General features: G+C 36.8%; 1 protein-coding gene and 1 long non-coding RNA gene across 2 annotated transcripts in view; both read left to right on the top strand.

The window, feature by feature from the left end:
• Positions 1-27,957, top strand: part of LOC134806038 (uncharacterized) — a 447,581-nt gene that overhangs the window by 318,695 nt on the left and 100,929 nt on the right. The window lies entirely within an intron of this gene.
• LOC134805899 (homeobox protein Hox-B4) lies at positions 874-16,371 on the top strand. Its single transcript, XM_063779098.1, has 2 exons — positions 874-2,417; positions 15,452-16,371. The coding sequence occupies exons 1-2, from the start codon at positions 1,892-1,894 to the stop codon at positions 16,102-16,104; spliced, it is 1,179 nt and encodes a 392-aa protein (XP_063635168.1). The 5' UTR covers positions 874-1,891; the 3' UTR covers positions 16,105-16,371.

The raw sequence follows: 27,957 nt of genomic DNA, 5'->3' as shown, positions 1-27,957 counted from the left end.
CAGTTGCACTAATGTTGCGACATTACTGCTGCGACGTGGATACCGCCGCTGAGTAAGATGGTGGTACTAGTGCTCGACTTGGTAATGCCCAATAGATGACACCCTGCTGTCACCTCTATTAACAATGACTTAAGTTACAAGATGACATGTACTGAGACCGCGTCGAGCACCAGTACCACCACCTTATATCTGTCAATTTCCGCTGATAAAAGGAGTGACATTCACCGCCGAATTAATACTAGAGTCTGTGCGGAAAGAGAAGAGTCGTTGAATGTATAGGGCCCAATACATTCCACGACTCTTATCTTTCCGGACAGGCTCTACCGGGATTATGACGTTCTATCCGTCACTCATTTTATCAAGGAAATTAACAGATACAGCGCACGCGTCAAGACAGCATTAAATGTCGTCACAGTAGTGCAGTTGCAGTTGTTATCTGAATGTCATCTTAAGTTAGATAGGTACCTAGGTTCATTTTATAGTTGAAATGAAACACCAACTTATTTTAAAATATAGGTATTATTCTACTATTTTAAAACTTACCAATTCTATATTTTAATTTAGTTATCCTAGTGTCCTCACAAATAAATGAAATGTGTCGCTCCACTTAATGCATTGATGCAATAAAAAAAAAAAATTGTACAAAGGTTCCAATTAGGTATCTCTTATGTAGATAATTCTAATTATGTATGTCCCGAAAATGTTCACACAAGAAAATATTTGTAAGCTCAAGTTATTTTCTGTTTATTGCACAAACCAAATTTAACTAATCAAAGAATTCCACCTAAATTAAGTACTTTTTAAATAACTAAATAACAAACTGTATTGTCACCATATGTCATTAAACTTATAAACGAACCGTAAAAATTTAATGGTATCACAGTTTTAGTATACATTACATGCTATTAATTTTTATCTAATTATATCTCACTTTATTAAAGTAATGAGCAGCTCCATAATGAAAAATAAAGAAATGCATACTAAATATTTAAAACGCTATGTCGTTAGGAGTAGAGACCATGTTCATTCTGTATTATTAAACAGCTTCTTAATCTCTTTTACGCAAAAAGCTCTGACCAAAGCTGCGTCTCTTATCTTCATATTAACAGCTGCTATGAATAAGCGAGCTCGCTATACATGCCGTAGTTCAACTCGGATGGTAAACCAATAGTTCCGTTTCGTTCGCACGCATTGGCTTGTTTACGCGTGGAAGGGGGAACATTTCTGTTGCGGTTTGGTGCTTCTGAGCTTAATCGTACTTCAATATCAACTGTATTGTAAGGGTTTTAAAGTTTGTTTTCGAGTGAATGATTTTGAATAAGACAGTAGAAGTAACAGCTCCGCCTTAAAAATGGAAGGTGGTATGTAAAAATTGATGAACATGTATAGGAGTCCTTAAAGTGACAGAGTGCGCTGGCGTGTCGGGCTGTGTATATTGTCTCAAAATGTCGTCGCGCGAGGCAGCATTGTTTATTATCAAAAAGTGATAAATCAAATGACTCTGCAATAAATACTTCATCATTTCCAAACTGACTTTTAAGTTGTTTAACAGTGATTTAGAAATGTTTTAGTGAACTTGAAAACTGTGAATCGACAATAGAAGAAAAAAAAAACATGTGATGTGAGTTGGATTCTAATAGTGTGAAGACTGAAAACTGCTAACGAATTTCTCTCTTCATATTTTTTACGCTAAGTATTTACGCATTTGAAACGTGATTTGAGTCGGAACCAAGTGAAATAAATGCACTTATTGCAAATGGTCCAATATTAAGTTACATCCAAAATCAGATAATATACCTACCTATAATTGATCTGCGCAGAATTTAAGAGAAAAGCGAATATGGCGGCCATATTAGGCGTGTTCCGGTGATGCGCGTGGACCACGCCCACCATGAGCTCGTTCCTCATGAACGGCGGCTACCAGCCACAGCCGGACCCGAAGTTCCCCCCCTCGGAAGAATACAGCCAGGCCGACTACATACCCCCAGGGGAATACTACCAGCACCAGCATTTGCAGTACGGTTATCAGCACCAATACCCGGTTCAGCTAGGTTCTGGATACGGTTATGGGGGGTACTATCATCCAATTCCTCAGCATCCACCAGTGGCGCCGCCGCCACGACCACCGGAGCCATCGCATCCGTCGGAAGCGGATCATGGTTACGTTCCGCATAACGATGTCGCTCCTGGTTTAGCTGAGCTAGGTCTAAGACTAGAAAGGCATATAGAGGAAGCGGCCCCAGCGGGGAGGAAGCTCCATGCACTGGGTAGAGAAGGGTCCCCAGGGTCAGAGCTTGATGACGAGAGGCTGTTGTTGGAGAGCCCGCCGGTTGAAGACGATGATTCGTCCATATGTTCTGATAATACGGACAGGGTTATTTATCCGTGGATGAAGAAGATTCATGTCGCTGGTGCTTGTGAGTATTGATCCATTTATTGCTAATGTATGATAATTAATTTAGGTATAGTCTGTCCGTTTTTCTAAGATCAAGTACGCCATAGTAAATGTATGGCGAAAGGCGAACTTGATCTTAGAAATCGGACAGGCTATACTTAATTTGCAAAAAGTATTCACACGCAATTTCTAACGTAGGGGTACAGTCACCATCAGATATATCGGAGCGGCCAAGGTGTTCACAATATCGGAACACGCACTCTAACGCCCTGACAATAGAGGCGTGTTCAGATATTTGTGAGCACCTTGGCCGCTCCGATATATGTGATGGCGACTGTACTCCAGAAAAGTGTCGGGTACGTGGTACGTGATAAAGTTTCTGATAAAGCTAAGTAGCCAATATTTGGCATGATAAAGTTTGATAACTTAGCTTCAAATTCAACGGCATATAATACATATTTCTGCAGGTTATTAAGGTAGCTGCTCTACGCGTCACATCCACGACAAAGTAGACCTTTCTGTGGAATGCCCCTACAGTGGTTAAAATGATATTTGCCCCTATAAAATTGATGCCATCAACTATATAGCATGCGAACATGAGAAGAGTAAAGCGGTTGTTACACTGATGAGGTTTCCGGATGTGAACCGCCTAAGTAGCGGTTTTAAATAGGTAGCTCCAAACTAAATGTCAGTATCTATGCTTGAGTCATGCACGGTCCGTCATTCTTAATTCAAGATATTGGTGTCTAAGACACTTAGGTAGATATATTAATTACCACAACATATGTACATGGTAGATAGTTGGATTAGTTGCAAAAGAAAAGTTTATTAAAACGAGGCATACAGTGTCTACCATGAGCTGCCAAAGTAAATTTCACACAAATTTCACAGTGAATAAACGCGCCATATGTCACATATTTACGTTTCTTTACGGTCTTATGGGCCTAACTTCATCACTCTGCTCCAAACGATGATGTCCCTTTCTAAGTATACTAAAAAATAGAGCAAGAATTATATCGGAGGATTGTACAGCGCTTCTAGCAGTCACCTAAAGAACTAGTATCATAAGTATGAGTGAACGGTAAATTACCTCTAAACTTAGCAACTAAGGACAACAAACAACGAAATTTGCAAATTGCGGGCACAGCTTTGAACAAAAGAAAAACAATGTGAATTCCACAAGAAGACATAAAAAGGACATAAATATAGTTATCTGTTTTACAAGGGGGCAAAGTTGTTGTTTAACCGCTCGTGCTAATATTGATACCCGAGCAAGCGAAAGATTCCAAAATTGAACCACGAGGGTAGAAGCGAGTGATTCGAAAAATGGAATCTTGAGCGTTGCGAGGGTTTCAAAGCACGAGGGTTAAACAAAATTTGCCCCCGAGTGAAACACAAAATTTTTCACCACACCAACCCGAAGCAAATATTAAATGTAAAATATCAAACAAAATCAAACCAAATCAAATCTAAATGAATGTTATTAAATATTTATCATCCAAAATCATCATTTAAAAGCCAATTCTACCAGCAAACATAAGAAAACAACTCAAAATTTGCATTTGATTACTCTGCCTCACATATGAATAAAATGCAACTTTGCTATCAGTTTTTGAAGTGCAAAGTAAGCCTTTCCGAGCTGGTGTGGTAAAAATTACATTTTAAATGAAATTTGATTTGCTCGTTAACAATTATTAGGTATTGCAAAATTAATCAGTAGGTTATACTGATTTGTTTAATCGTCTGCACGTTATCAATTGCAAAATGAATCAGTAAGTTATAGGTAACTCTTTCATCGTTGATATTTCGATAAAGTGACAAACAAAAAAAAATTGTAGATTGTGTCACAAGGGAGCAAAATTACATTTACGGCGTGGTTGTAGGTACCTACATTGAATTTTATATGCACTAAACCTAGATGATTCTTTTGTTAAAATTGTTATACTTTATTAATGAATAAGGTAGGGTAATTTCTTATTATTATTACAGCTTTATTTATTTCAGCGAATTTTTTTACAATTTACAATGTACAAAAAATTCGCTGAAATAAATAAAGCTGTACACTACATTTTTGGTAGAATATAATTTTAGTTTATTTTATGTGTTGTTTTATTATTTATTTATTAATTTCACTGATCCCTATTGGGTAAAAGCCTCCTCGAGTCCCTTCCATTGTTCTCTATCTGTAGCTAGTTTCATCCAATTTTTTCCTGTTTTTTCAACTATTTGAACTATGTCTGTGGTGGCGCTTTTGTGGTCTTCCATGATGTCTTTTTCCTGGTGGTCCTGTCCATTCAGTCACAATTTTAGTCTACCTTCTGTCCGTGTATCTTGACACATGGCCAGCCCATTGCCCTTTTAGACGCAGTGTTTGTTTTAGGGCATCCACAAGCTTGGTTCTTTTCCTGATCTCTTCATTTCTGACTTAGCTTCGGTCTTAGGTACGGTAATAACATACTTATACTTATTAATAACAAGAGTTGAAGTTTTTTTTCATTAATAACAAGCGAGTGTTATTAATAAGTATAAAATACAATAGGTGTCATAGGGGAACGTAAATGGTAAAACATTTGCGCGTTTTCTATTTACGGTGACAGTCGGATGACGACTGCAGCAGCATTACTGTTGCAACACTACTGTCGTTGACGTTGGCACTCGCTGTAGTAATGCGGCAACAACATAAAAGTAATTTCAAGGAAATTGATAGTAACATCGCCCGCATCATTGCTGTAAAGTTGCAACAGTAAGGGTAACATTCCATTTCTGACCGCAGCTGCACTACTAGTACGAACGCGTCGGTGTTATTGTCAATTTCCATAGTAAAATGAATGGTAGTGCTGCTGTCGTTGGAAATGGACTGTCACCTTAAAGGTGACGTTTGGATGTCAACTGCGGCATCGTTGTTGCCGCCGCTGTATCTGTCGATTTCCTTGATAAAATGAAAAACGAAATGAACATCATAATCGCGACAATTAATGCGGCGCGGATATCAGTGCTTGAATTTCAAGGAAAGTGACAGATGCAACGTCACCTTAACGCTGCTGCAGCCGTCATCGGAATGTCACCTTTAAACGTAGATTCTGTATAGTTAAGAAACAAAACTATTGATAACACGCAATACCTAATTTTGGATTTAAAGGCGATATTCGGATGACGACTGCTACAGCGTAAAGTTGGCGGCATGCGTTGCTGTCACAATCGCTGCCGCAATGCTGTCTTTATTCACGATTGTCGCCACGACGTGTTCGTGATGTTCAATTCAATTTATCAAGGAAATTTCGAATTTTACATTGCCCTTAAGGTTACACTCGAATGTAAACCGCAGCTGCGTTACTATTTGTATTGCATTTGTCAATTTGCTTTATAAAATGAGTGACGGATTAAACGTCATAATCGCGGCAGTAATACGGCGGTGGACGTCACAGTAATGTCACAACAATAATACAGCTACAGTTGCCATCTTCTGAACGACACCTTATGGGTAGCATTCCAATTCTGACCGCAGCTGCACTACTAGTACGAACGCTTGCTGCAACTAGCAACGCTGCTGCAATCGCCGAATGTGACTTTAATTTATTAAAAACTTTTTACAAAAAAATGAAACCGACTTCAAAAAGGATGAAATAAAATATTATCCTTTTTTATGTCTATGCGTTACCAACTGATATGTTTGAAGTCGGTGCCAAGCCAAATTTTGAAGCATACCATGACTTTGGTGCGATTCGATAAGGATTTACCTACGTTGGATTGCCTTACACGACGACAATGAAAATACTTTCTGTAGGTACAGTCGACGTTAAAAATATGTTTACACTTTTCGCCTTATTACAAAGGAGTAAGGTGCAAAAGTGTAAACATATCATTGACGTCGACTGGATCTAAGAACACACCTCAGAACACACGATCAAACCTTCTTGGCGCAGTCCGTACCAAATTAGTCGGCACATTAGTGTAAATATAAATGCATTTTTTTGCCGTCGTATTTTTTAAAGAGCATTTCTTACTAATGCTCGAACAGTCTATAGCACGCAAGTGTGGGATTGGGACTGAGTTATTTCCCGTCCCTTATCCAGAGGACTACATTTCAAAATATAAAACAATTCAAGGAATTTACCTTCTTGCCAAATTTCACCTAAAGCGGTTCAGTTGTTTAGCCATGAAAAGGCGACAAAGAGGCAGACAGAATTCTTTACACATTTATAATAGTTATTAGTACAGTTCTAATGGGATTTATAGCCATAAAGCTGATTATTTATCAGTTGCTAACGCATAGACATAAAAAAGGATAATATTTTATTTCATCCTTTTTGAAGTCGGTTTCATTTTTTTTGTAAAAAGTTTTTATTTTACCATTTTTAGTTTTAACGCATTGTTAAGAGCGCGACGCATGAATGAAAAACAAGATCATGTTTAACACTAAATTCGTGTACCTATTACTTTAGTAAATATGTAATCAGGAATTTTCTCGAGTCCGTCTGGGAAATTATAATTCCTGTCAACTAAATCCATCCGCCCGCCCCGCCACTGACACAATCCCTCAGCCCCCCGATCACTCAACCTCACAGCAGATCAACCCCTGATCCAGGAACCCCTCGATCCTGAACCAGCAACCCTTCAACCGCCATTCCCCGACCCCTTAATCCCTGACCCCTTAACTCCTAACCCTAACCCCCGGTCAGTAGCCTTACCAGCTTACCACGAGTTTGACATTGATATATTCGCTAGCATGTGTGTAACTTACTTCCTATGCATCTCGCTCGTACTAACCTTAGTGTGAGCGAGATGCATAAAAAGTTACATTTAGATGCATAAGACGTTAGCGAATATGTCAATGTCAAACTCGTGGTAAGGGTACAGTTGCAGTACATCAAATTGGTGGTTTTCAGAAGCAAATGCTCGAGTTACTTTAGAAAACTCCGAAATCACTTAACACCTGCCTTTAAAAATTGAGGAGTTCCCTCAATTCCTCATGGATTCCATCATCAGACCAGAACCAAAAATAATACGGAAACACCTTGGAGGTAACTTCTTCCAAACAAAAAAGAATTACTCAAATCGGATCACAGGTGCCGGAGTAATCGCTGAACATACTTACATTTAAAGAAATCATCATCATTATCATCAAAATAATAATCATCATCAGGTCTACTTCATCAAATTTGTGGTTTTCGGGAGAAAATGCTCGAGTTGCTTAAGAAAACGCCCAAAACACCATGCATGTGCCTTTCAAAATTGAGGAGGTCCCTCAATTCCTCATGGATCCCATCATCAGAACAGAACCAAATTAAAATGGGACCAACTCGGAGGTAGCTCCTTTCAAAAAAAAAAGAATGACTCAAATCGGACTACGGATGTCAGAGTAATCGATGAACGTACATAGAAAAAAAAAAATAGCCACAACCGAATACAGAACCTCCTCCTTCTATGAAATTGAAGTCGGTTAAAAATGGACCAAGTATCTATTTTGGATGTATCATGGACCTTAAATTGGTACAATACTTACCAAGCAGGTAGCATAATACATCCCTTGTATATGTTACTTACAAATATAAATATAAGGTTTTAGCCTTAGGTAATCGTCTTAACCGAAAAATAAATTAAGGGGTGTTAAAAATTAGTTATTAATATACCTAAACTTATTAATAATAGCTAACGACTTCATACAATTATTTTACAATATCTTCTTGCATTTGCGTTTGTAGTCTCATATTTTTTATCATTTTAATAAGTTTAGTAGTGAGCATACAGTTGCCCTAAGGGGCTATCATTATCAATTTATCACGTAAGGCCAGCGTCAATGTTGTTACACCTTTTTCAGGGTCCATGTATTTATATATACTAGTAGTTCGCCCCGAACTGAGAACTCGCGGTTGGGCAAAAATTATAATAGAGCGATTTTGTTGCACCTACTTACTCGTATAGTGCGACGTAAAATAGTAGAAAATAATTTTTAAGAAAAATAAACCGACTTCTAAGGAGTCACCGTTCACAGGAGGATTTAAGTCACCATATAGATTAAAATAAACGGTATCTGTGGTAAGCCGAAATATTTCCTGTCAAATGTCAAATACCTATATTATGTTTATTTTTATCTTGCTAATAGTTTCAAAATGGTAAATTTAAAAACGATATTATAAAAGTGTAAGCCGAGCACTTTCATTTGATACCAAACTCGACCATACTTTCTTGCAAATAAAATGACCAGAATAGCAAGCCCCCTCACAAACAGCTTTTTGGCCTTCTAAGCTTTTCTAGCTCAATAACCTCTTGATCGAGCCTGCTCATAATTTAATGACTAAAATATAATGCCCTCGACTACATGTTTACCCAATTTCATTTAAATTAGAACAAATTTACTTTAGTCATTGAGTATCAAACTATCTTCTGACAGTTCAGCTTAAAAACATCGAAATGCCGGGACGTGCCGCTAGCCAGCCGCGTGTTCAAAGTTGAATTTAAGAACTTCGTTCGCTTCGCTCGCTCGTTCGAAGAACTTCGTTCGCTTCGCTCGCTCGTTCGAAAATACCTGGTATGCAAATAAGGATCTCTGGGCCCGATTCGGATTTTGAAATAGACATCTATTAGGTATCTTTTAGATATCTTATAGATTTATCACCAAGATACGATAACGATAGGTATGTTTAAGATCTAACCTGTCAAATTTGACATTTGCGCGATTCTGGAGATACTATTGAACGATTTCCACAGGATATGACTTAGAGATCCAATTCACATCTAATCTTACTCTATCTAACGTAAAAGTGACATTGGTTGCCCGAATTGCGCTGCAAAAGAGAACTAGTTGATATCTAAACTATAACGTATTTAGAATGGATCTAGTACGTGTCGTCTCTTGTGAATATCTTGAGAATCGAATACGGCAATCTTCTATATATCTCTATTAATTAAAAGGATGACATCACCAAGCCTGAAACCTGAGTAGAAGCCTTTTCAGTTATTTCTACACTTCTGTTTTATGCATATAATATTATACAATACACAAATATCTTCCTGGCGTTGTCCCGGCTTTTAGCCACGTCTCATCGCAGCCTGGGGTCCGCTTGGCAACTAAGAAGTAGCGTAAGCATTCGTTTTTACGAAGCAACTGCCATTTGATTTTCTAACCCAGAGGGAAACTATAGGCCTTATTCGGATTAGCCCGCTTTCCTCCGTTTTCCTTCATCGAAAAGAATCTGGTAAATATTAAGTTAGATACCTATCACACATATGTTCCGAAAAACTCATGGGTTTGAGAACCCTAATTAATCGAGTCCTTAAAAGAGATTATTAAAAATGAGTAAACTCTTAAGCATAAAATTCTGATGAAATAATATGCAAAGATCAGTGTATAATTATTATTAGAATACTTTTACAAGAATACTAAGCCCACTTGCACCATCCTACTAACCCGGGGTTAACTGGTCAACCGTTAACCTAGTGTCAAATTGTAGTGGTAACCAAGGAAACTCCAGGTTTAACCTGTTAACCCCGGTTACTGGGATGGTGCAAGTGGCCCTGGTAATATTAGTTCAACATTAAATAACTAACTTATTCTGTACATGCCAAAAAACTACTTATTTAAATCCAAGTATCGGACTTTTTTTTTCAAAGCAAATCTTCACAGTAAAGAGACTCTTTTATTAAAAGTACGATAAAACAAGCCCAACAAAAGGTCCCCAAATATTTATTAATATCGTACTTAAGCACGTGCAAAACACCCAACTGAAGATCAGATTAATGTCACCACATTAGTTTCCCTTTGGCGGTTAATTTTTACATTGTGTGGCGCCATTTTAAACGCATTATAATGGATGTTGTTGGTGTTTAAAGGACCTAACAAATTGCACCCAATCAATATTGCTTCAGAATGTTTGGATACTTGAGTCCCGATGTCTTTTGATGTGTTGTGACAGTTTACTAATGCGATGTCATTATCCCTTAGGAGTTTTGTGTGACACAAAGGAACTCTCATGTTGATGAGCGTCATTTAGTCATTTTTATAACTTTCAAATAAGTTTTGCGGTTGAATTCGCTTTAAAGATTAACCGTAGCATTTTGTAAAGTTGATTTCTTTGTGAAAAAACTTATTGTGATATCGATCAATTCGGATATTAGAATGAAATAAAACACAATAGTATTCTTCTACGCTATGTTGAATATAATGTAACAGAGTATTTTTATTGGCTTTAAAGTAATTTTTAAAGAAATATCAGTGGCCAAGTAAATAACCATTACTAGTAAATCACTACTTAGGTCCTAGTAATTTTTTATAAATATCAGAAAACTTAATTGCAGGTCAATTCTAATTATCAGTTAATAGCTGTAGGTATATTTTGAAGCTTTAAACTGATTTTAAGAACACCAAGTAAGAAATGAGCAGGTGTTTGGGGCCTCTTAGTGCGGACACAAGATGATTACTTTTTAAACCTCGTATTACACTCACTAGTGTAGTTGCAAAATCAACTTTTTTCTCTGAAATATAGAGTCCACATTTTGATCATACAATTACCGAACATGCGAAGCGGACAGTAAGCTACTGATAGCCAGTTGGCAGGTTATTCGTTATATCCGAGCGGTGACAGGCTTTTCGTCTTATAATTATGCAGGAATGTCAACATTCGTCACGAGTTCAAGAATATTCTTTTGGCGGAATTTAGGAATTGGCAGGTGATTTAATTGTGAGGTGAAAAAAACATCATTCCTGGTCTTGCCTCGTAATTGGATTTCTCCTTCTCTTATAATCTTGGAAACTATGTTCCGTGTGGGTATTTTAATCAATACCTTTATAGCACTGGAAGTAAGATTAGAAAACCTGTTTAATTTAGAATATAATACACGTACCTATATTAATGTCAATTACGGTTGCTGTGTCGAAAAGTAAACCTTAGGAAATCAAATAAAATAGGAAATTAATTAAAAGCAGATATCGAATTTTAGAGGGCACCTATACCTACCTATGTAGGGAGTTCCTATAAAGATAAAAGTCAATTATCGATGAATTTAGCAGGTAGCCTTAAACATAAATCATTTATCTAGAGCAAATGTCCTCAATATCCTCATACTTTAATTTAACATAACCTCCGTATCTTTTCTCATCAAAGCGAACGCAAGACTGCGGAAAACCAGCCCGAAACCAGCTACCGAGCACCGCTTCGTTACCCTATCACGTCATCAGGCCTTGTATTCGTATCTCCATTGATTACGCGAGCGAAGCTTCTCGAACAAACCAGTGTAATATGACCTTGAAATCCGATACAATTACGCGTCGATCAGAGCAGTTATAATGGCTCACTTGACCGTTCTACAGTAAGCGATTGAAATGACATCCCAGGATGACAATCTCAATCGAACAAGCTACCTGCGACCGTGTGGTCTCATGACCGATCTCCCAATCTCGGGCCGATCTCACTATCGAGCAACGTGGTGGTCCGTCATTACGATCCAGGCTACGATGGCATTGTTCTTAAAACAAATGACGGGTGATAAGCGGCGTGAATGTGGTGTAAGCAATTTCTTCGGTGATCGATCAACGCTGGTGTGATAAGGACCGCGAGGATGCACGCTCGACTGAGGGCTTATCAGAAATCTTTAAATATTGTTTTGAATATTCTTGCAACTCTTGCTGTCAATATTCTGCCATTTATTTGCACAAAGTGGCTCAACTTTTCATTCCACGAATTGCTAAATGACAAGACCAACCCTTGACATCAGATGAAACTAGACCTAATATATGGTTCAGATTGTAACATTATATACCTTTACGATGGTCATAGTAGAGATGTCCTTTTTCTACAATTCATCAGCTAGAAATATTTATATTTGCGAATGTTTCACATTGAAACTATATCTATCTATAATTAAACTGCTCTCATATGTACACCTATACGTGTAGTCAGTATACTTATAGGTACGTCCACTTCTTCCTAAAACAAAATAGACTTATTTCGCCAAGATATTCCTACCAGTTAGGATGTTCTTGACCTGCTGCCGGATTGGATGAAAGGCAGCCATCGCCTGACCACTACAATCTCGGGCCCGCAGGCGCGCCGCACATTCCTGAAACATTCCTCCCGGACCCTAAGGCCTTGAGGCCGCCCCTTTCTAACCCTTGAGGTTGATTCGTGGTTATTGTAGAAATTTACGCTTTCTGTCCTTTAATAAACTATAGTTCCTATAAAATAGTGGGTATGTAAAGGTATTTATTTACGTGGGTAATACTAAACCATTAAAAAAGAAAAAAAGGTCGCGGGATCAAATCGATCGATATTGTAACTACCATTGCAAAAGGCGGAATAAAATGTTGTACATTTTATTCCGAAGTACCAAAAGGTATACTGATGAATAATGATAATATCAATGCGTCGTATTCTGATATACTATTTATATTTTTTGCAGTTGAAAGTTTATAGCGGGTGTGGCCTGTAACACGAGCAAATAATTAAAACATAGATTGTACTCCTGAAACGGTGACACTTTTGTTCAACAACTTTTAAAAATTATGAAGTATTTAGACTCCCTATTTTTCATACTAAATAAATATTATATATCTTCAATGGACGCCATCGCCACGCCATATCATTGTGATTGACGTTGCTTGTCACGCCTTAAACATAACAAAATTCGCGATACATTGCGTCTTAGAATAAACTTTAAATTGTATTAAAAATCAAACCACAAGTTATTTTTAAAAGTAGCTGAACAAATGTTGGTCGGTATGAGGAGTACATCTTACAGTTAAATTTTATGCTCATATTACAGGCCACATCCGGTATATTTGTAACAAAAGTATTAAGTTTTTTATGTTCAGCAACATTTAAGATATTTAAAAAAAAAAGACAAAAAATGGTTAAAATAACAGAAAATAAAAAATCAGTCAAAGGAGACAAATAAATAGTAAGGTCAGATGGGGGAAGAGACACTTGTAGGGAATCCTCATGTTGTTTCTCTTGCCCTTGCAAAATTTATTTCTCACCACACCAGCTCAGAAAGGCTTACTTTGCACTTTTGATAAGAAAGTTGTATTTTATCCACAAGTGAGGCAAAGTAATATTATACAAATTTTGAGTTGTTTGCTCATATTGGCTGGTAGAATGGATTTTTAAATTATGATTTTGGATGATAAATATCTAATAACATTCATTTGGATTTGATTTGATTTCATTATGTTTGATGTTTTACAGTTGGTATTTTCCTTGCGTTGGTGTGGTGAAAAATTTTGTGTTTCACTCGGTATCAAAATTTGTTTAACCCTCATGCCTTGAAACCCTCGCAACGCTCAAGATTCCATTTCTCGAACCACTCGCTACGCTCGTGGTTCAATTTTGGAATCTTTCGCTTACTCGGGTATCAATATTAGCATGAGCGGTTACAACCACTTTACCCCCTTGAAAAACAAATATGTAACTATTTCATAAGTTTATAAACTACTCGTATGTTCCTTTTACCCCATGTGACCTTAATCAATGCAATTTATGAAAACAACGTCAATGTTTAGAGGCCCAACCACTATTTAATTATCTAAATTACAGCTACTTAATTAAATATAAGTACTTAATTGGGCTCTCTCACACAAATTAATAAGTAAGTAAATATGTATGTATTTTTTATCGTGCATGTGCACCATAAAGTTAAAGGTTAGATCTATAAGGCCCACTTGCACTATCCCACTAACCCGGGGTTAAGCGGTTTAACCTTCAACCCAGTGTCAAATTGTACTTACTAACTTGGTAACTTCAGGTTTAACCGGTTAACCCCGGGTTAGTGGAATGGTGCAAGTGGGTCTAAAAGTAGATTAGTATTTGTTGTTATTAACACGAAAGTTTTCGGACCCCCTAAAAACTGTCTTTCTTCAACGATTTATCCATTCCATATGTAAGGTAAGTAATGTATCAATTTAAATAGGAAATTGGAAAATTACGTCGCAAATAACACTACAAAGCGCCATTGTAAGGAATTGTCAGCTTTTGTTAAGCGATTGTTGAAGCCAAGAATAGGGTTGAAAGCCTTCAAATACAAGCGTGTCGAATATACACTTTTGGATTTGTGTAACGGCTTAATGCGTACTATGTATCTTTTAAAGAACAATGATGAAATAATTAAAACCAAAATATTACTTTGCTAATCCGCGAAAAGATAACGTGCTAGTCAATCAGTGCTAACCCGTTATACTTACTTGCGTATTTTTTACATGCAATTAATGATGAAATACCCACAACTGTATAGAACAGTAATATTGGTCAATTTATGTATGCAAGATGGTCCTATAATAATATTTTTTTATGTTATTTATGTATATTTAATTGAAGCAAATACTATCTTCTGTAGTATTGTAGTTTGAGAGATTATTATATTTTATAAGTGTGACTGCTGAAAGAGGGCTCGTACTTAATTTATGTTAATGAAAATTGTTGTACCTATTTCAAGAATAATAATCGCGGTAACCGAAGACGATAAAAAAAAAAATAACAATTCGTTTGGGTACAAGTTTCATAAAATAGCAAAAATTAGTTTTTTTATATACAATTTTTAATAAGCTTTTTTTTTATAAATAATTCCCGTAAACTAAAACAGGTACTTATATTCTACGACATTAAGATGTGAGGCAACAAGCATCTTTGCCAACTAACAAGCCCGCTACTCTAATTTGCTTTACGCAATTAATCAAAACAAAAAAGGAAGCTCATGCCCGCGCATTATTATGCACATTAATTATGGCGTGCATTATTCAGCCACACGCCACGCCGTGGCACGACAATTAATGTGACTATGTACGGGTAGATAACTATATTTATACGTGTAGGTTGGTTGTAGGTCTCCGTAATTGGTGGTAGAATACCTGGAAAATGTAGGTGGTTTTGATGCTAGTACACTGGCAAATTGCGTGTGAATCCTTGTTTCTGTGTTATCATTATCACCTATAACATTGACAACATGATAATAATTTTGCAACAAATCGTGGTTAATATTTGCTAGTCATTTGAAGATTAAGACGCTTTGGTCTATGATAGGTACTTGGTTTGTTAAGAAAGATGACTTATGAATTCTTTTCTTTCACAGCTAATGGCTCATATCAACCAGGGATGGAGCCAAAGCGGCAGCGGACAGCCTACACCAGACACCAAATCTTAGAACTGGAGAAAGAATTCCACTACAATCGGTATCTTACGCGGAGAAGACGAATAGAAATAGCCCACACTCTAGTCCTGTCAGAAAGACAAATTAAAATCTGGTTTCAAAACCGACGGATGAAATGGAAGAAGGACAACAAACTACCTAACACCAAAAACGTTAGAAGAAAAACTAATCCCGCCGGAGTCACGACGACCGCGAAGGGAGCCACACCAAAGAGTAGATCAAATAAGAATACGAATAACAATGATAAGAAGAAATCAAACAACAACGGACGACCAGATAGTATAGAGAATGTGACGGATAATATTATGAATGACTTACACTGCGTCGGTGCGCAGCAGAATTTGTCGCACGACCCTTCGATCAGTCCGATGTCGCACACGGGCATGAATCCGGGGCACGCGATGACGCAGCACCACCTCCACATGATGGGCATGCACGCCGGCATGGACCCGGGCATGGTAGCGAGCCTGGCGGCGCAGGCGCACGGCTCGCCCGTCACCGCCGGCTGCGGCTCAGGCATCAGCCAGGCCAGCCAGCCCGTCATCAAGTCGGACTACGGTCTAACCGCCTTATAATGTGTAAAGAAATAACTATATTTTCCTCTATGACTTTCAGTTTTCTTACCATTCCTTTGTGTCGATAATGTGTAAAGTGATGATTAAAATTTAATTAATTTAAGATTATTTTAAGTTGTGTAATATTTAGGGTAACCAGTCAAATAATTGGATGTTTGGATAGATAAGTGGGAAACTTTACAATGTCAAAAGTGTGATTATTAATTATTTTAGGCTATAGATTCTTCGAGTGTTGGGTTTGTACATTTCGCTTCAAGTCATTGTCGTCATCTAGGTATACTTTAAAGAGCAGTATTATATTATGTTTTACTTCGATATCTTTAATACAAATATTTTTATTTCATAAATGCCTAACTATAAAATAATCAATGTAAAGCAAATTGTTACTTATATTTACAGCAATTTTGTAAAGTTACCATTTATTGGATTTCATATTTAAGAGAGTGTATAAATTTTCGATTTTCATTCTATATGTTGTGGATATACAGTTCTTTATATTTTTGTATTGTATAAAATGTAGTAATTGTGTATAATCATCAGTTAATTGGCAATGACTTAGGTTTAAGTACAAATTCTTGGCATTTAGTTTTAAATGATAAATTGTTTTGTAACTAAATTAGGAGAAATGTGAATACGAAACCAATAAAATAGTATGAGAAACTAAACTCTTATCATTGATTACTGAAAAAACCTGTCTATTTAAATAGGTGTAAAAAGTAAATTCAGTGATTTTCGTATAGTCATGGTAAGTTTTGGTGATAAACTTATTTAAGTGGGTACTTTTGAGAGAAAGCGAATGAAAAGGGATTCGAATGTTCTGGACACCTTTTTCACTAAGCTAACATGCAATCCAAAGGAATATTGCGCAATGTAGACCATAATTGAGTCGCTTAACTTCAAATTCGGGTAAATCCATTTGTCAGATTATGCGATTTTGGTACTAAGAAAAGGTAATAGAGTAGATATTTGCTGAGAGGGTCGAATGGATTTACCCGAGTTTGAAGTTAAGCGACACAATTATTATCCTTAATCACGAGGAATACTTCCCATGGCAGGCATAGGCATAGTGACTCTGTCCAAATAAAATTAATATATTTTATTAATTGTTGGTCAAATATAGGCACACTTAGTTTTATAACAATTGTAAGCATACTGTACATGTCACCATTAATAGTAGCTGAAGATGATGAAACAATACGCTTAAAGTATTTATGTATCTGTCACCCTGGAATACTTTTCCAAATAGAGATATAAATAGCTCTACAGGTCGCGATCTAAAGTATCTGTCACAGTCTAATTATCCTAAATATTAGTGAAATAATTATATCTTTTTGTTGAGATATAAGTTACGTATTTAGTAATATACTCTTTTAGCGCGTAGTCTGATCCGCTCCTTTTGATGCTGTCGGTACCCATATGATTACAAACAAAACACAATTACGCACGAATCACTATACCGCTTCACAATTCATACAATTAAAACGGCGCTTACTAACATTTCGAGAAGATACCCAATCGGCGTCGCGTCGATATCATAACCTTGTGACATTCGTATCGAACGAAATGAAAGCAAAAATCGTAATGTATTCGTTGAATGTAGAATCATCCATCAACGTCGCCGGCTCATTGTGTGGCCCGCACGCAACGTCTTCGTACAGTCGGTGGAAATACGTCTTAACAATACTATGGACAGCCACTATGAGAAGGCGGTCAAGCTCACGTTATTTTTTGTTGCTGTATATTATGTATAGCTAGCCGACCGTGTATCTATGGAGAATAGTGGAAATTAGAGCAGCGAGGCCTACTCACAATGCAAGCTTGGTGGTGCAATGGGCACGCAAAGTATATATAAATAACTTACTTAATAAAGTTACATATAGTAAGAATTATTTAAAGTTAAGGTAATATTAGAGATCTGTATTAATTTTCAGTAAAATCGAGTACGATAGTTCGGCCAAAAAATACGTTGACATAGAATTTTTATAGTATAAACAACATTATTTGCGGTATTTGACACATTATGACTGACGTATATAGAGATGTAACTAACGCAAATCGATTGTCACAGCAAGCGATTACGATTGGATGGCACGTAGACTGGGGTATCGAATTGTGACGTATAATGAATTTTTATTTGAGATTTAAATAAAGCTAAAATTATATGTTTTTCCCGCAAGGTAAATGCATTTAATACATCGACCGAGTAGGTCGCACCTATCGTCAATTGCGACCTAAAATGAAATATTCATATCGATTTACTTAGACGACTACCGATTCATAACGGTGGTGTCCGGCCAACACTAAAATTAAAAAAAAAAGACGTAGAACGTAAACGTTCGCAGCGCAGTTGTTTTCCTTTGTGATTTAGATGTGCAAGACATTTTACGTAGTATTGCTGTTGTGAGTGACAGACGTCAAATACCGCAAATAATGTTGTTTATACTATAGGAATATTTTTCTTACACGTCTTTTATAAAATCTGATAAAATATTTAAACTACAATTATTTAACTGAATTAAAACGTATCATCTTCCAATTCTTCTGCTCTAGCTTTGATACACAAATCCAAACGTTTGTTAAATATATCAAGAATATGCCGCAGTAATAAAAAATGTTAACGTATTTTTGGGCCACCCTGTAATGTGTCAGTTTTCAAAATTGGATGGTTTACGCATTAAACAAGAAAGTAGATACTGTTTCACCTTGACATCTTGAAAAAAAAGGGTTAAGTATAATGTAGAAAAATAAGCATTCTATGTTTGGACGATACTGGAAAGCTACATAGTAAGGATTTCATATTACAAGTCACATAAGTATCTCCTATCATCTTATCTCGTTTTTGCAAAAAAATACCTATATTTAAACTCAAATTTAGAGCACTTTTCATCAATGAACCGTCACTCCTATCACGCTCGTGCTGCTGGTCCTGCTTTGTTAATAAATGAAGAAATATCATGCTGAAATATTGCGTGTTGTGTATTGGACTGATGTAAAGCCAAGCAAGCTTCGATAGCGTAGGTGCCAAATGCCAATGATATGTGTTTTTTGCGCGAAAACAAGGTTAAATGATAAGGAATAAATAGCTTTCAGTATAAAAACACATATTTAGAATTGAAATATTAACGACTGTATCTCATAATTTTGGCCAGTGTCATTGTTGAAAGGTACAGTCAACTGAAAAAATATGGGTGTAGCCAACTTATTCAAAAATATGTCCCATAGTTCTTAATTCGCTGACATAAGAGCTACGGGACATATTTTTGAGATGATTTGTGCACCCATATTTTTACAGTTGACTTTACCTAAACATATTTATTAGGTAAGGCAGGCCATGAATGGGAAGATTTTTCTTTTATTGTAGTTTTTTTTCGTCTGATTTTTATAAAATTTGGTAATTTTGAAGAACTCCTCGTTCACGGCGGAATAAATACTAAATCCAAATATAGGAAAAATAAAATGTATGACTGTATGTAGAGTTACACCATTAACTAAAAATCTGCAGCGATTTTGATAGCCCGCGCAGTGCAAATGTTATTTATACGTCATAATTTCATAGACGTTTGACGTTTAAAATAACACTTGCCCTGCATGAGCTATCAAAATCGCCCAACAAACAAAATATCCTTATAAAATTAAATCTATAAGGGTTAAACACTCATAGTTGTTTTAAAATAGCATTCATTATGTCAAGGTACCTTTTAACGGCTCATTATAAGAAGATTTGGCTAATATTACCTTTATTCTTATAATTTGGCCATGTACACGTTAATATATCCAATTAATATGGCTACAATAAGGGTGCAAAATATTTTGTTCTTATAGAGGCTCATTATAAGAAGATTTGGCTAATATTACTTTTATTCTTATAATTTGGCCATGTACACGTTAATAAATCCAATTAATATGGCTACAATAAGGGTTCAAAATGTTTTGTTCTTATAGAGGCTGGTTACATTGCTTTTTAGCTGTATAATATTCAAAGCAGTGTAAAGGCTTTTAATGTGGCCAATTATTCTTATAAAGGTAATGCACAAGATAACTATGACGCTTTTTGACTCATAGGAGCATGTTATTAGATACCTATCCGACAAAAAAAATATTCTAGAACAATCTGATACCAAATTATCAGCAGTGGTTCCGTAGAGGATCATTTTATGGCACATGAGTATTTTGTTTCTCTTTACAATTTTGACAGAAAATGAAAGTAAGTTAAATATAAATATATATGGGACATTTTACACAGATTGACCTAGCCCCAAACTAAGCATAGCTTATACCCATACCCATAGCTAGCTATGGGTACTAGGCGACGATATAAACATACTTATATGTACCTACATAGAAAACAACCATGACTCAGAAACAAATTAATGTATTCTTCACACAAATAAATGCCCTTAGCGGGATTCGAACCCAGGACCATCGGCTTCGCAGGCAGGGTTACTACCCACTAGGCAAGACCGGTCGTCTTGTTGCAATTGTTGCTAAATTTTTATGTATTCACGACCAATCACAACGTGTAATGGTAAATTTGGATGAGTTGGATGTCTACAATAATTATAACTTTTTCTTTGTATAAAATGTGTCCAGTTCCATGGCCATCTCATGTTATGTAAATTGAGATCTCTTGATTTTAAAAATTTGACAACTTCCGCGAAATGAGTACATAGATAGGCATGGAATTTCACTTGTGAGAAAGGAACCCTAACTATATGTAAAATGGCGAATCATAAGCAACACCTGTTGCTATTATAAAGTTTTAACTCTCATAGAGTATTTGTAGACGATGTGCTAATTCCTTTTGCTCTTATAATGGCCTTGCTCAAAACATGACAAAATAATTAACCACATTTTTAGCACAAAACCGCTTAAATACAAGGGCGCGTTGATAATACAACACACTGCATATCACATTTTATCATGAAATTAAATTCCCACACAGTTTTCATAATAAATATGCAAAAATTCGGGTAATCTATATTTCTATATATAAAAATTCAATTTCATTTCAGCAAAATGGATGACACTTGTTAATTTATTGTCAAACTGTTACAAAAAAAGTAAACCACTAAGAAAAAAATACCTATTGCAGAGTCATAAACGCACAGTTATAAATCCCAAAGACTTTTTAAGAGCCTCTGTTTTGCCGTTATGAGTTTTACTCCCTTAAATATGATGATAACAAAACGTGTATAAGGGCTATTGCCCTTATTAATGCTTTCAATATGATTTGTATAAGTATATTAGCTTTTTAAGAGCACTTTCCTTGCCATTATAAGTTGGACTTCCTTGTTGCGTGTCATAATAAAGCACGTACAAGATTAAGAAAGCTTACAATAAAGCAACTACAAGGGGGATATAAGGTAATTGTCCTTATAATTTGTGCCCAAATGCACCCTTATTAGTGATAATATGGCTCATATAAGAATATTATTTTTGGCATTTTAAGCCACTACAGGAGGAATTTTTGTTTGTTGGGCGCTGCAGACTTTTCTCGGTCTGACTCTACCTACCTATGTAAAGTAGAAATTAAGCAGCAAAGCAAATATATTATCGAATTCAGAAAGACAAAAACTACAAAAAAATAAAAATCGGCTCAAATACCTAATACTAATACATAATACTGGTGTAAAAAGCCGTGCATGTCTGGCTCCAACCTTACGTGTGTTGATTGCGCGCGCATTCTTCACTCTTACGCAAAAACATCGCAATAAAATATCAGAGCGAATTATTTGCACAGTGTGTGCCTAAGTATACTTTTTTGTTTATCTGACTAGTGTAAAAGTCACGCCAATTGTGCGCTACTTTCAACCAACATTTTTCCTCCACTTAGGCCAATGATATCTACTAGAGGTAATGTAGGTTCTCATTAGTAACATTTTTTTAACATAGGCAGAATAAGTACAAACATGTGCAAGTAATATCATGCTTCAAAAACATGCGGTAACTTTAAGAAGCGGCAAACAATAAAAATAGCTTGTGTGTACCCATCTTGATCGACAGTTACATTACTAGGTCACTCACCCTTTTCAAAACATCAACAAAAGCCTTTAACTGTAAACTGCTACCGGCTAACCAGATTACCAGCAAAAGTGTCCCAAAGGACAAACTAAACAAATCGCAATAAATCCGTCAAACGGCATCGGTAGCCAAATCTTGTTATTTGCATACAAATTCCATAACAAAAGGTATTGTTTAGTTGAAATCAGCAAAGAGTTGACGCTTTGTCGCGCCGGTGCAAAAAGCTTTTTATATATAATAAAAAGGGTTATTGTCGATGCGCGCGCAGACTGCTAATCTTTTGCAAATGGACTAACAGCAACACGCTTTATTATTCAATTGTAGACCTTATTTCGTTGCTATAAGGTTTACGAATGGGCAGTTTCATGTGTCGACGGTGGGACAATGCGTTTAATGCTCATTTGGTCGTTTTTGCATTTCTAGCTTAGGATGCGACGGTCTGTGTCCGCCTTTTTGTGCGAGAAAAAAGGATCGGCGACTTACCCATTATCCTATCTACAGCGACAACGCGACCGGCACCATACATTTTGACAAACAGATATACCTGTAGGTAGGTACGCAATGTGACAGTGACAGCTGTATTTTTATACTTACTTACTCACTGCTGTGGTGCAACGACCCGAAGTGGATCTTGGCCTCCGACACCAAAGACCGCCATGCTGCTCTGTCCAAAGCCGTTTCTGTCCAGTCGACGGCGCCGAGTTCGCAGAGGTTTTTCTGCACTTCGTCTCTCCAGCGGTACCTAGGGCGTCCAGACGGCCTTCGGCCACTTGGTACTCCAGAGTACGCCCTCCAGACTGCGCGATCTTCCCCCATACGGACTACGTGCCCGAGCCATCGGAGTCTAGCGGCTTTCGATTCTCCAATGATGTTCGGCTCGGACACCAGATCTTCAATCTCCTGGTTCTTGCGGAGTCTCCAAGTTCCGTCCTAATGTATATTTATAAAATAACATATTATATTTTATCTATCTAAACTAAAAAAACTACTGGCCCTTACAGCAGAAAGGTTCTTGAGTGGTGACCGCGAACCGGTGACCGGTGAGGATTTAGAAGGAGAATGTCCTCAAAAAGATGTACCGACGAATCATATATTATCATATAGCAGGGAACCGGCCGGTCGTAGTGCAGACTAGAGATGCCCCGAATACCGAATACCGAATATTCGGCCCCTCTCTCGGCCGAATACCGAATATTCGGCGACCGAATTGACCGAATTGAAAAAACGTGCCTTCGTATTTAGCTACTTTCCAAGAATACATTTTAAATATTAAATATACCTAGTTTCTGGTTATTTTTTTGTGTAATTTTTCTTTTTAGGTAGGTGCAACAGATATTGTGACACAAAGTGGCCGAATAGGCCGAATACCGAATAGTTGCCGAATATTCGTGGCATCTCTAGTGCAGACCCTTATGGGAGGCCTATATCCACCAGTAAACGTCTTTCATCTGATATGATAATGATGATGATGACATACAAACTTGAGTACCATATTCTGCTATAGACCATTTAATTTCCTCATTGTGTTATAATTCTGGATTATCACGCTTCACCGAAATTAATTACTCATCACCATTTCGGGAATATGATCTTATCTGGTAATTGAAGCCAATTAATATGAACGCAAAGGAATGACGTATCGAATGTCAACCTTAAGAGGTTATTACCCCTTTAGTTTTATTAAAACGAATTAAACATTTTGTAACCTGTTCAAGCTCTAAGCCTATCAAGTTCCATTATCAGAATAATAAAATATTTAAGTAACTAAAGTTATTTTCAGTATGACTTTTCTAGCAAGGTATTCATTTTATGTTAACCCTTAATTTACCGCAAAACGGCCGCCGTGATTTCAATCCTCCTTGAAATTCAAATGATGCTGTTTAAAAAAAGGTAATGTGTCCCGTTGCCTATTCAAGAGTTAATAATTAAAATCTTGCACATAAATAATGTAAATGCAACGTCTATAGGAACAATTTCAAAATGTATGAAAGCTTTATCTTTCTAAAAGCTCTGGCGTATTTATATATCGAGCCTACAATGTGTGCTCTCACGAGCTATATACACGGTGACGTATATCCCCCATTCGACATTCTGGATGAACAAAGCTGAAACTCGCGTCACGGCCGCGGACGCGTCATTCATCACGGGCACAGGGTTGGCAGAAGCGACGTGTTATTTTCGTAATTTAGCTGTAATACCTTTTATATCGCATTTTATAATCTAAAAACAAAATATCAGGTAAGTGATGGGGGCGTAACACACCTTGCGCGACAAGTAAGGCCGAAGAAGCAATCGTATTTAAAATAATAGTAGCCAATATTTGAAACCTAGGCCATTTTAATGACAATGATTTTTTAACCCAGTAAAACAATGTTAAAATCATTGAAACCACATTATTGTAAACAAGTATTGGACGTTCTAGATTTAATTTTTCATGAAAAACTGAAAAACTTGCTTCATTTTCTATGAAGCACTTTTTGTCCAGATAACATAAATGGTTAGGTACATATAGTCCTACTAAGTATGTAGTTTTTTAGATTCTGCTACGTAACCCTACGTGACGTATCTAGGTAAGTACTGCAAGTGAAATTTTTCATATAGGTATTATAAAAAAATGTATCACTTTTTTCTTGCAGTAGGTAATCGATAGGAAATCAATAGGAAGGAGGATATTAGATAAAATGTGATATTGGTTAAATAACTTTTGTAATGTTTCCGACTAATATCGTTTTACGTTTATCTGCCAACAGTTACCAACCCTAAGGCTTGCTCGCGTGCGAGGAAACGCCGGCGGGCTTCAGATATCGCTATGTTTAGCTTTCAGCGATTGCAAACTTTGACATTTCGGATTGCGAACTGCTGCTGATAATGAAAGGTTTTGCTACGAAGTTATCAATTTAACGCTTAAAATAAACTAAGAATTATTTGCAATATTACTAGTTGATTTAATAGGTAGGTAATAATTTGCCCATTTTTTTACCCCTTTTCGGGAATTCTTACTTTTTCATTATAGCCTTAGAAAGAAAATTAAAGGTGTTATTTAGTCGATAAAATAAGGAAGTTAATGTTTTGCTATTTTCTGTTAGGGTTCTGTTTATTATCTCAATTGAAGGGTGAACTTTGAATACGTCTCAAGTTTCTTACTACTGACAAAATCGACACTTTAATTTTTAGTATGTCATCGCAAAAAGGCCGCCGAATTCCACAAAAACCTAAAATCACCCGCAATCATTCTAAGACGCTATACCCTTTCAGACCTCGGCCTCTGGGACCACGAAACAAAAGAGTAAGTAAGAGGTCCTTTAATCTTGCGGTTCGGCAGGTGTGCCCCAAGGGACTGTTTAGAGCTCTAGGGCCAACGGTGACTTGCGGTAAATACTGAGGTGAGTGAACGTATCTGGTAAAAACATTGCAGAATGAAGCGAATTATTTGAAAAATAAAATGGAGTCGTGGGTGTAATAATAAATAATTAAAAATATAGTTTATTATCTGAAAATTATTTATGTACATACCTACAAACATGAGTAAACAGTGCAGCATTTACAGACCACACTAGGCAATGGTTATCATGTGGTAGAGAAATTAATAATCTTAAAAATTCGGGGGACATGTTTAAGAAGTCTGAAGCCTAATAATATAATTAAAAAGCCGTTGTAGAAAGTAGTTTATAGCTATTGTTTAGTAACTGAGATAAATCACTTAATTGAGTCCTAAGTCTGTAACCATACCAGTTTGTCAGTTTTCCCCGTATTTTTTAAGCGTTTAGGTACTTACTTGATGAGTACCTATGTGATACGAGTAAAAAGTAGAAAGACAGAGTGTTGTTACACGACATGAAGTCTCGGAAACAACATTTAGTTTATGTATGTTGTGACATCGATAACTATTTTTAAATTAACTTAAAAACAGATCCTTATTTTGCCAGTCCAGCTACCATTTGATCATTGCCGCTTTGAAACCAAAGTGACGTGAAGGTCCTATGATCTGGAAAAGTGGAAATTCAGCAGGTGTGTCCCAGGGGAGTTTGGCTGTAGGGCAAGAGTGATTAGCGGTGTTTTACTTCTGAGGTGCGCATTTTTGTGTCTGTTAGGGTGGCCACTGACGAGCCTTCCAACAGTCCAAATAGCGTGGCTGCAATCCAAAATCGGTCCGTGAATGTCAAAAACTTACAACGTTTAATATTAGGATGCCGTCCATTTTGATGAATCCATTGTAATGGCATCCATTTGGAAGGCTCGTCAGTGGCCTGCTTTAGGTTAGGAATATGGAACCTACTTGGTCATTGCCGCTTCAAAACAAAAGAGCGATAAGTGACGTAAAGGCCCTTTAATCTGGCAATTCGGCAGGTGTGCCCCAGGGGAGTATGGCTGGAGGGTAAGCTTGACCAGCAGTGTTTTACTGACGTGCGCATTTTTAATAGTGTTCGACCGAAACCGGAACTGTAGGTATGGCTTTGCTCTAGTTCCAGCCGAAGCCGAGCCTTCGGCCGAAACATGATTTTTATATCGAAACCTGCCGAAACTGAAACTTCGATCGGGCACTAATTTTGTGTCTGAAAAGAATATTGCAAGATGGGGCAATGCCGACCAATGCAGTTCAATCTGTAGTTTCGCAAACAAAACTTTGTGATTTGTTTGTGGTTTCGACATTAGGCCACCACTCTCGTCGCTCCCCGGATAGCCTGGAGGGAATTATAATGACGGTCAAAGTTGAACACACGAGACCTCAGGGCCATCCCTCTTCTCGACGGTGTGCCCAAATTACTGAACCTATTCAATTAAAACTGCACGAGGCCATGCACTTGGCGACGAACAGTAGCCTATTAGGAATCTGGTTTTCAACATAAGGACAAGAGGTCACGATCCTCAGCATTAAGAGAATAACTAATACCGGTCTACGTTGATGCTAATATTTACTGTTGTTCTTCACGAGGTTCGCTGAGTTTGTGATAGAAAATAGGAAAATTGTAAAATATTTTTAAAACCATTGTTTGACACCGTTTGTAGTAGGTACCTATTGATTTTACTGGCTTACCAGCATTACGTTTTCTTGTTACCCGACCAAGAAAAAATGCTTTTTCTCCCGTAGTAGCCACTGAAAAACCTTGAGGCGAATTCTGGTCACGTTCTATTATAAAGTGTTGAAAGCGGCAGCCGTAAACAAGTGAAGTTTTCTTGCAAGTGAACAAGTTATAAACTTTGTATACATAGACCGACGTTAGTACTTATAACGTTAGGTTAATGTGCTTCCTAAAATTTATGGACTTAGTGGTTTATTAAACAATTTTTTATCAAATATAATTATACAATTTTTTATCAAATATATTATCTGCAAGCGATACTACAAATTTTAATATTAAAGGAAAAGTCTGTTTGGCCCACAGTTTGGCCCTAATGCTTGACTGGTAGAGAATGCCATTTGGCATTAAGTCCGCCATTTATACATTGTTGTATATATTTGGTGCAATAAAGTTTAAATAAATAAATAAAAATATGCGCCTTCAAGAAAAGAGCGTAATCCCATCTTAAATGCCGCAACGCACTTGCAAAAATCTTTCGCCACGTAGCTACCTAGCTACCTACTATCATAAATTGATCTTAACTACAACCATAAACAAATATTTATTTAGTCTTATTGCAAGTGTTAAATTTGCGGCGCGAACTTTGCGTCGCGACAAATTTTAATATCTCGTCCGGAGAGTGAAGTTAGGGTTATGCCCTTCGCGAGGGTGTAATATGAGGAGTGTTGTTAAAGGAGGGAGAATTGTTTATTATTTTATCTATGTAAGTACGTATATGGCAACTTGCCATATATGGCAACATACAACCAAA

This window comes from Cydia splendana, chromosome 2 (assembly GCF_910591565.1).
Source record: "Cydia splendana chromosome 2, ilCydSple1.2, whole genome shotgun sequence".
NCBI lineage: Eukaryota > Metazoa > Arthropoda > Insecta > Lepidoptera > Tortricidae > Cydia > Cydia splendana.
This window is presented reverse-complemented; position numbering and strand designations above follow the sequence as displayed.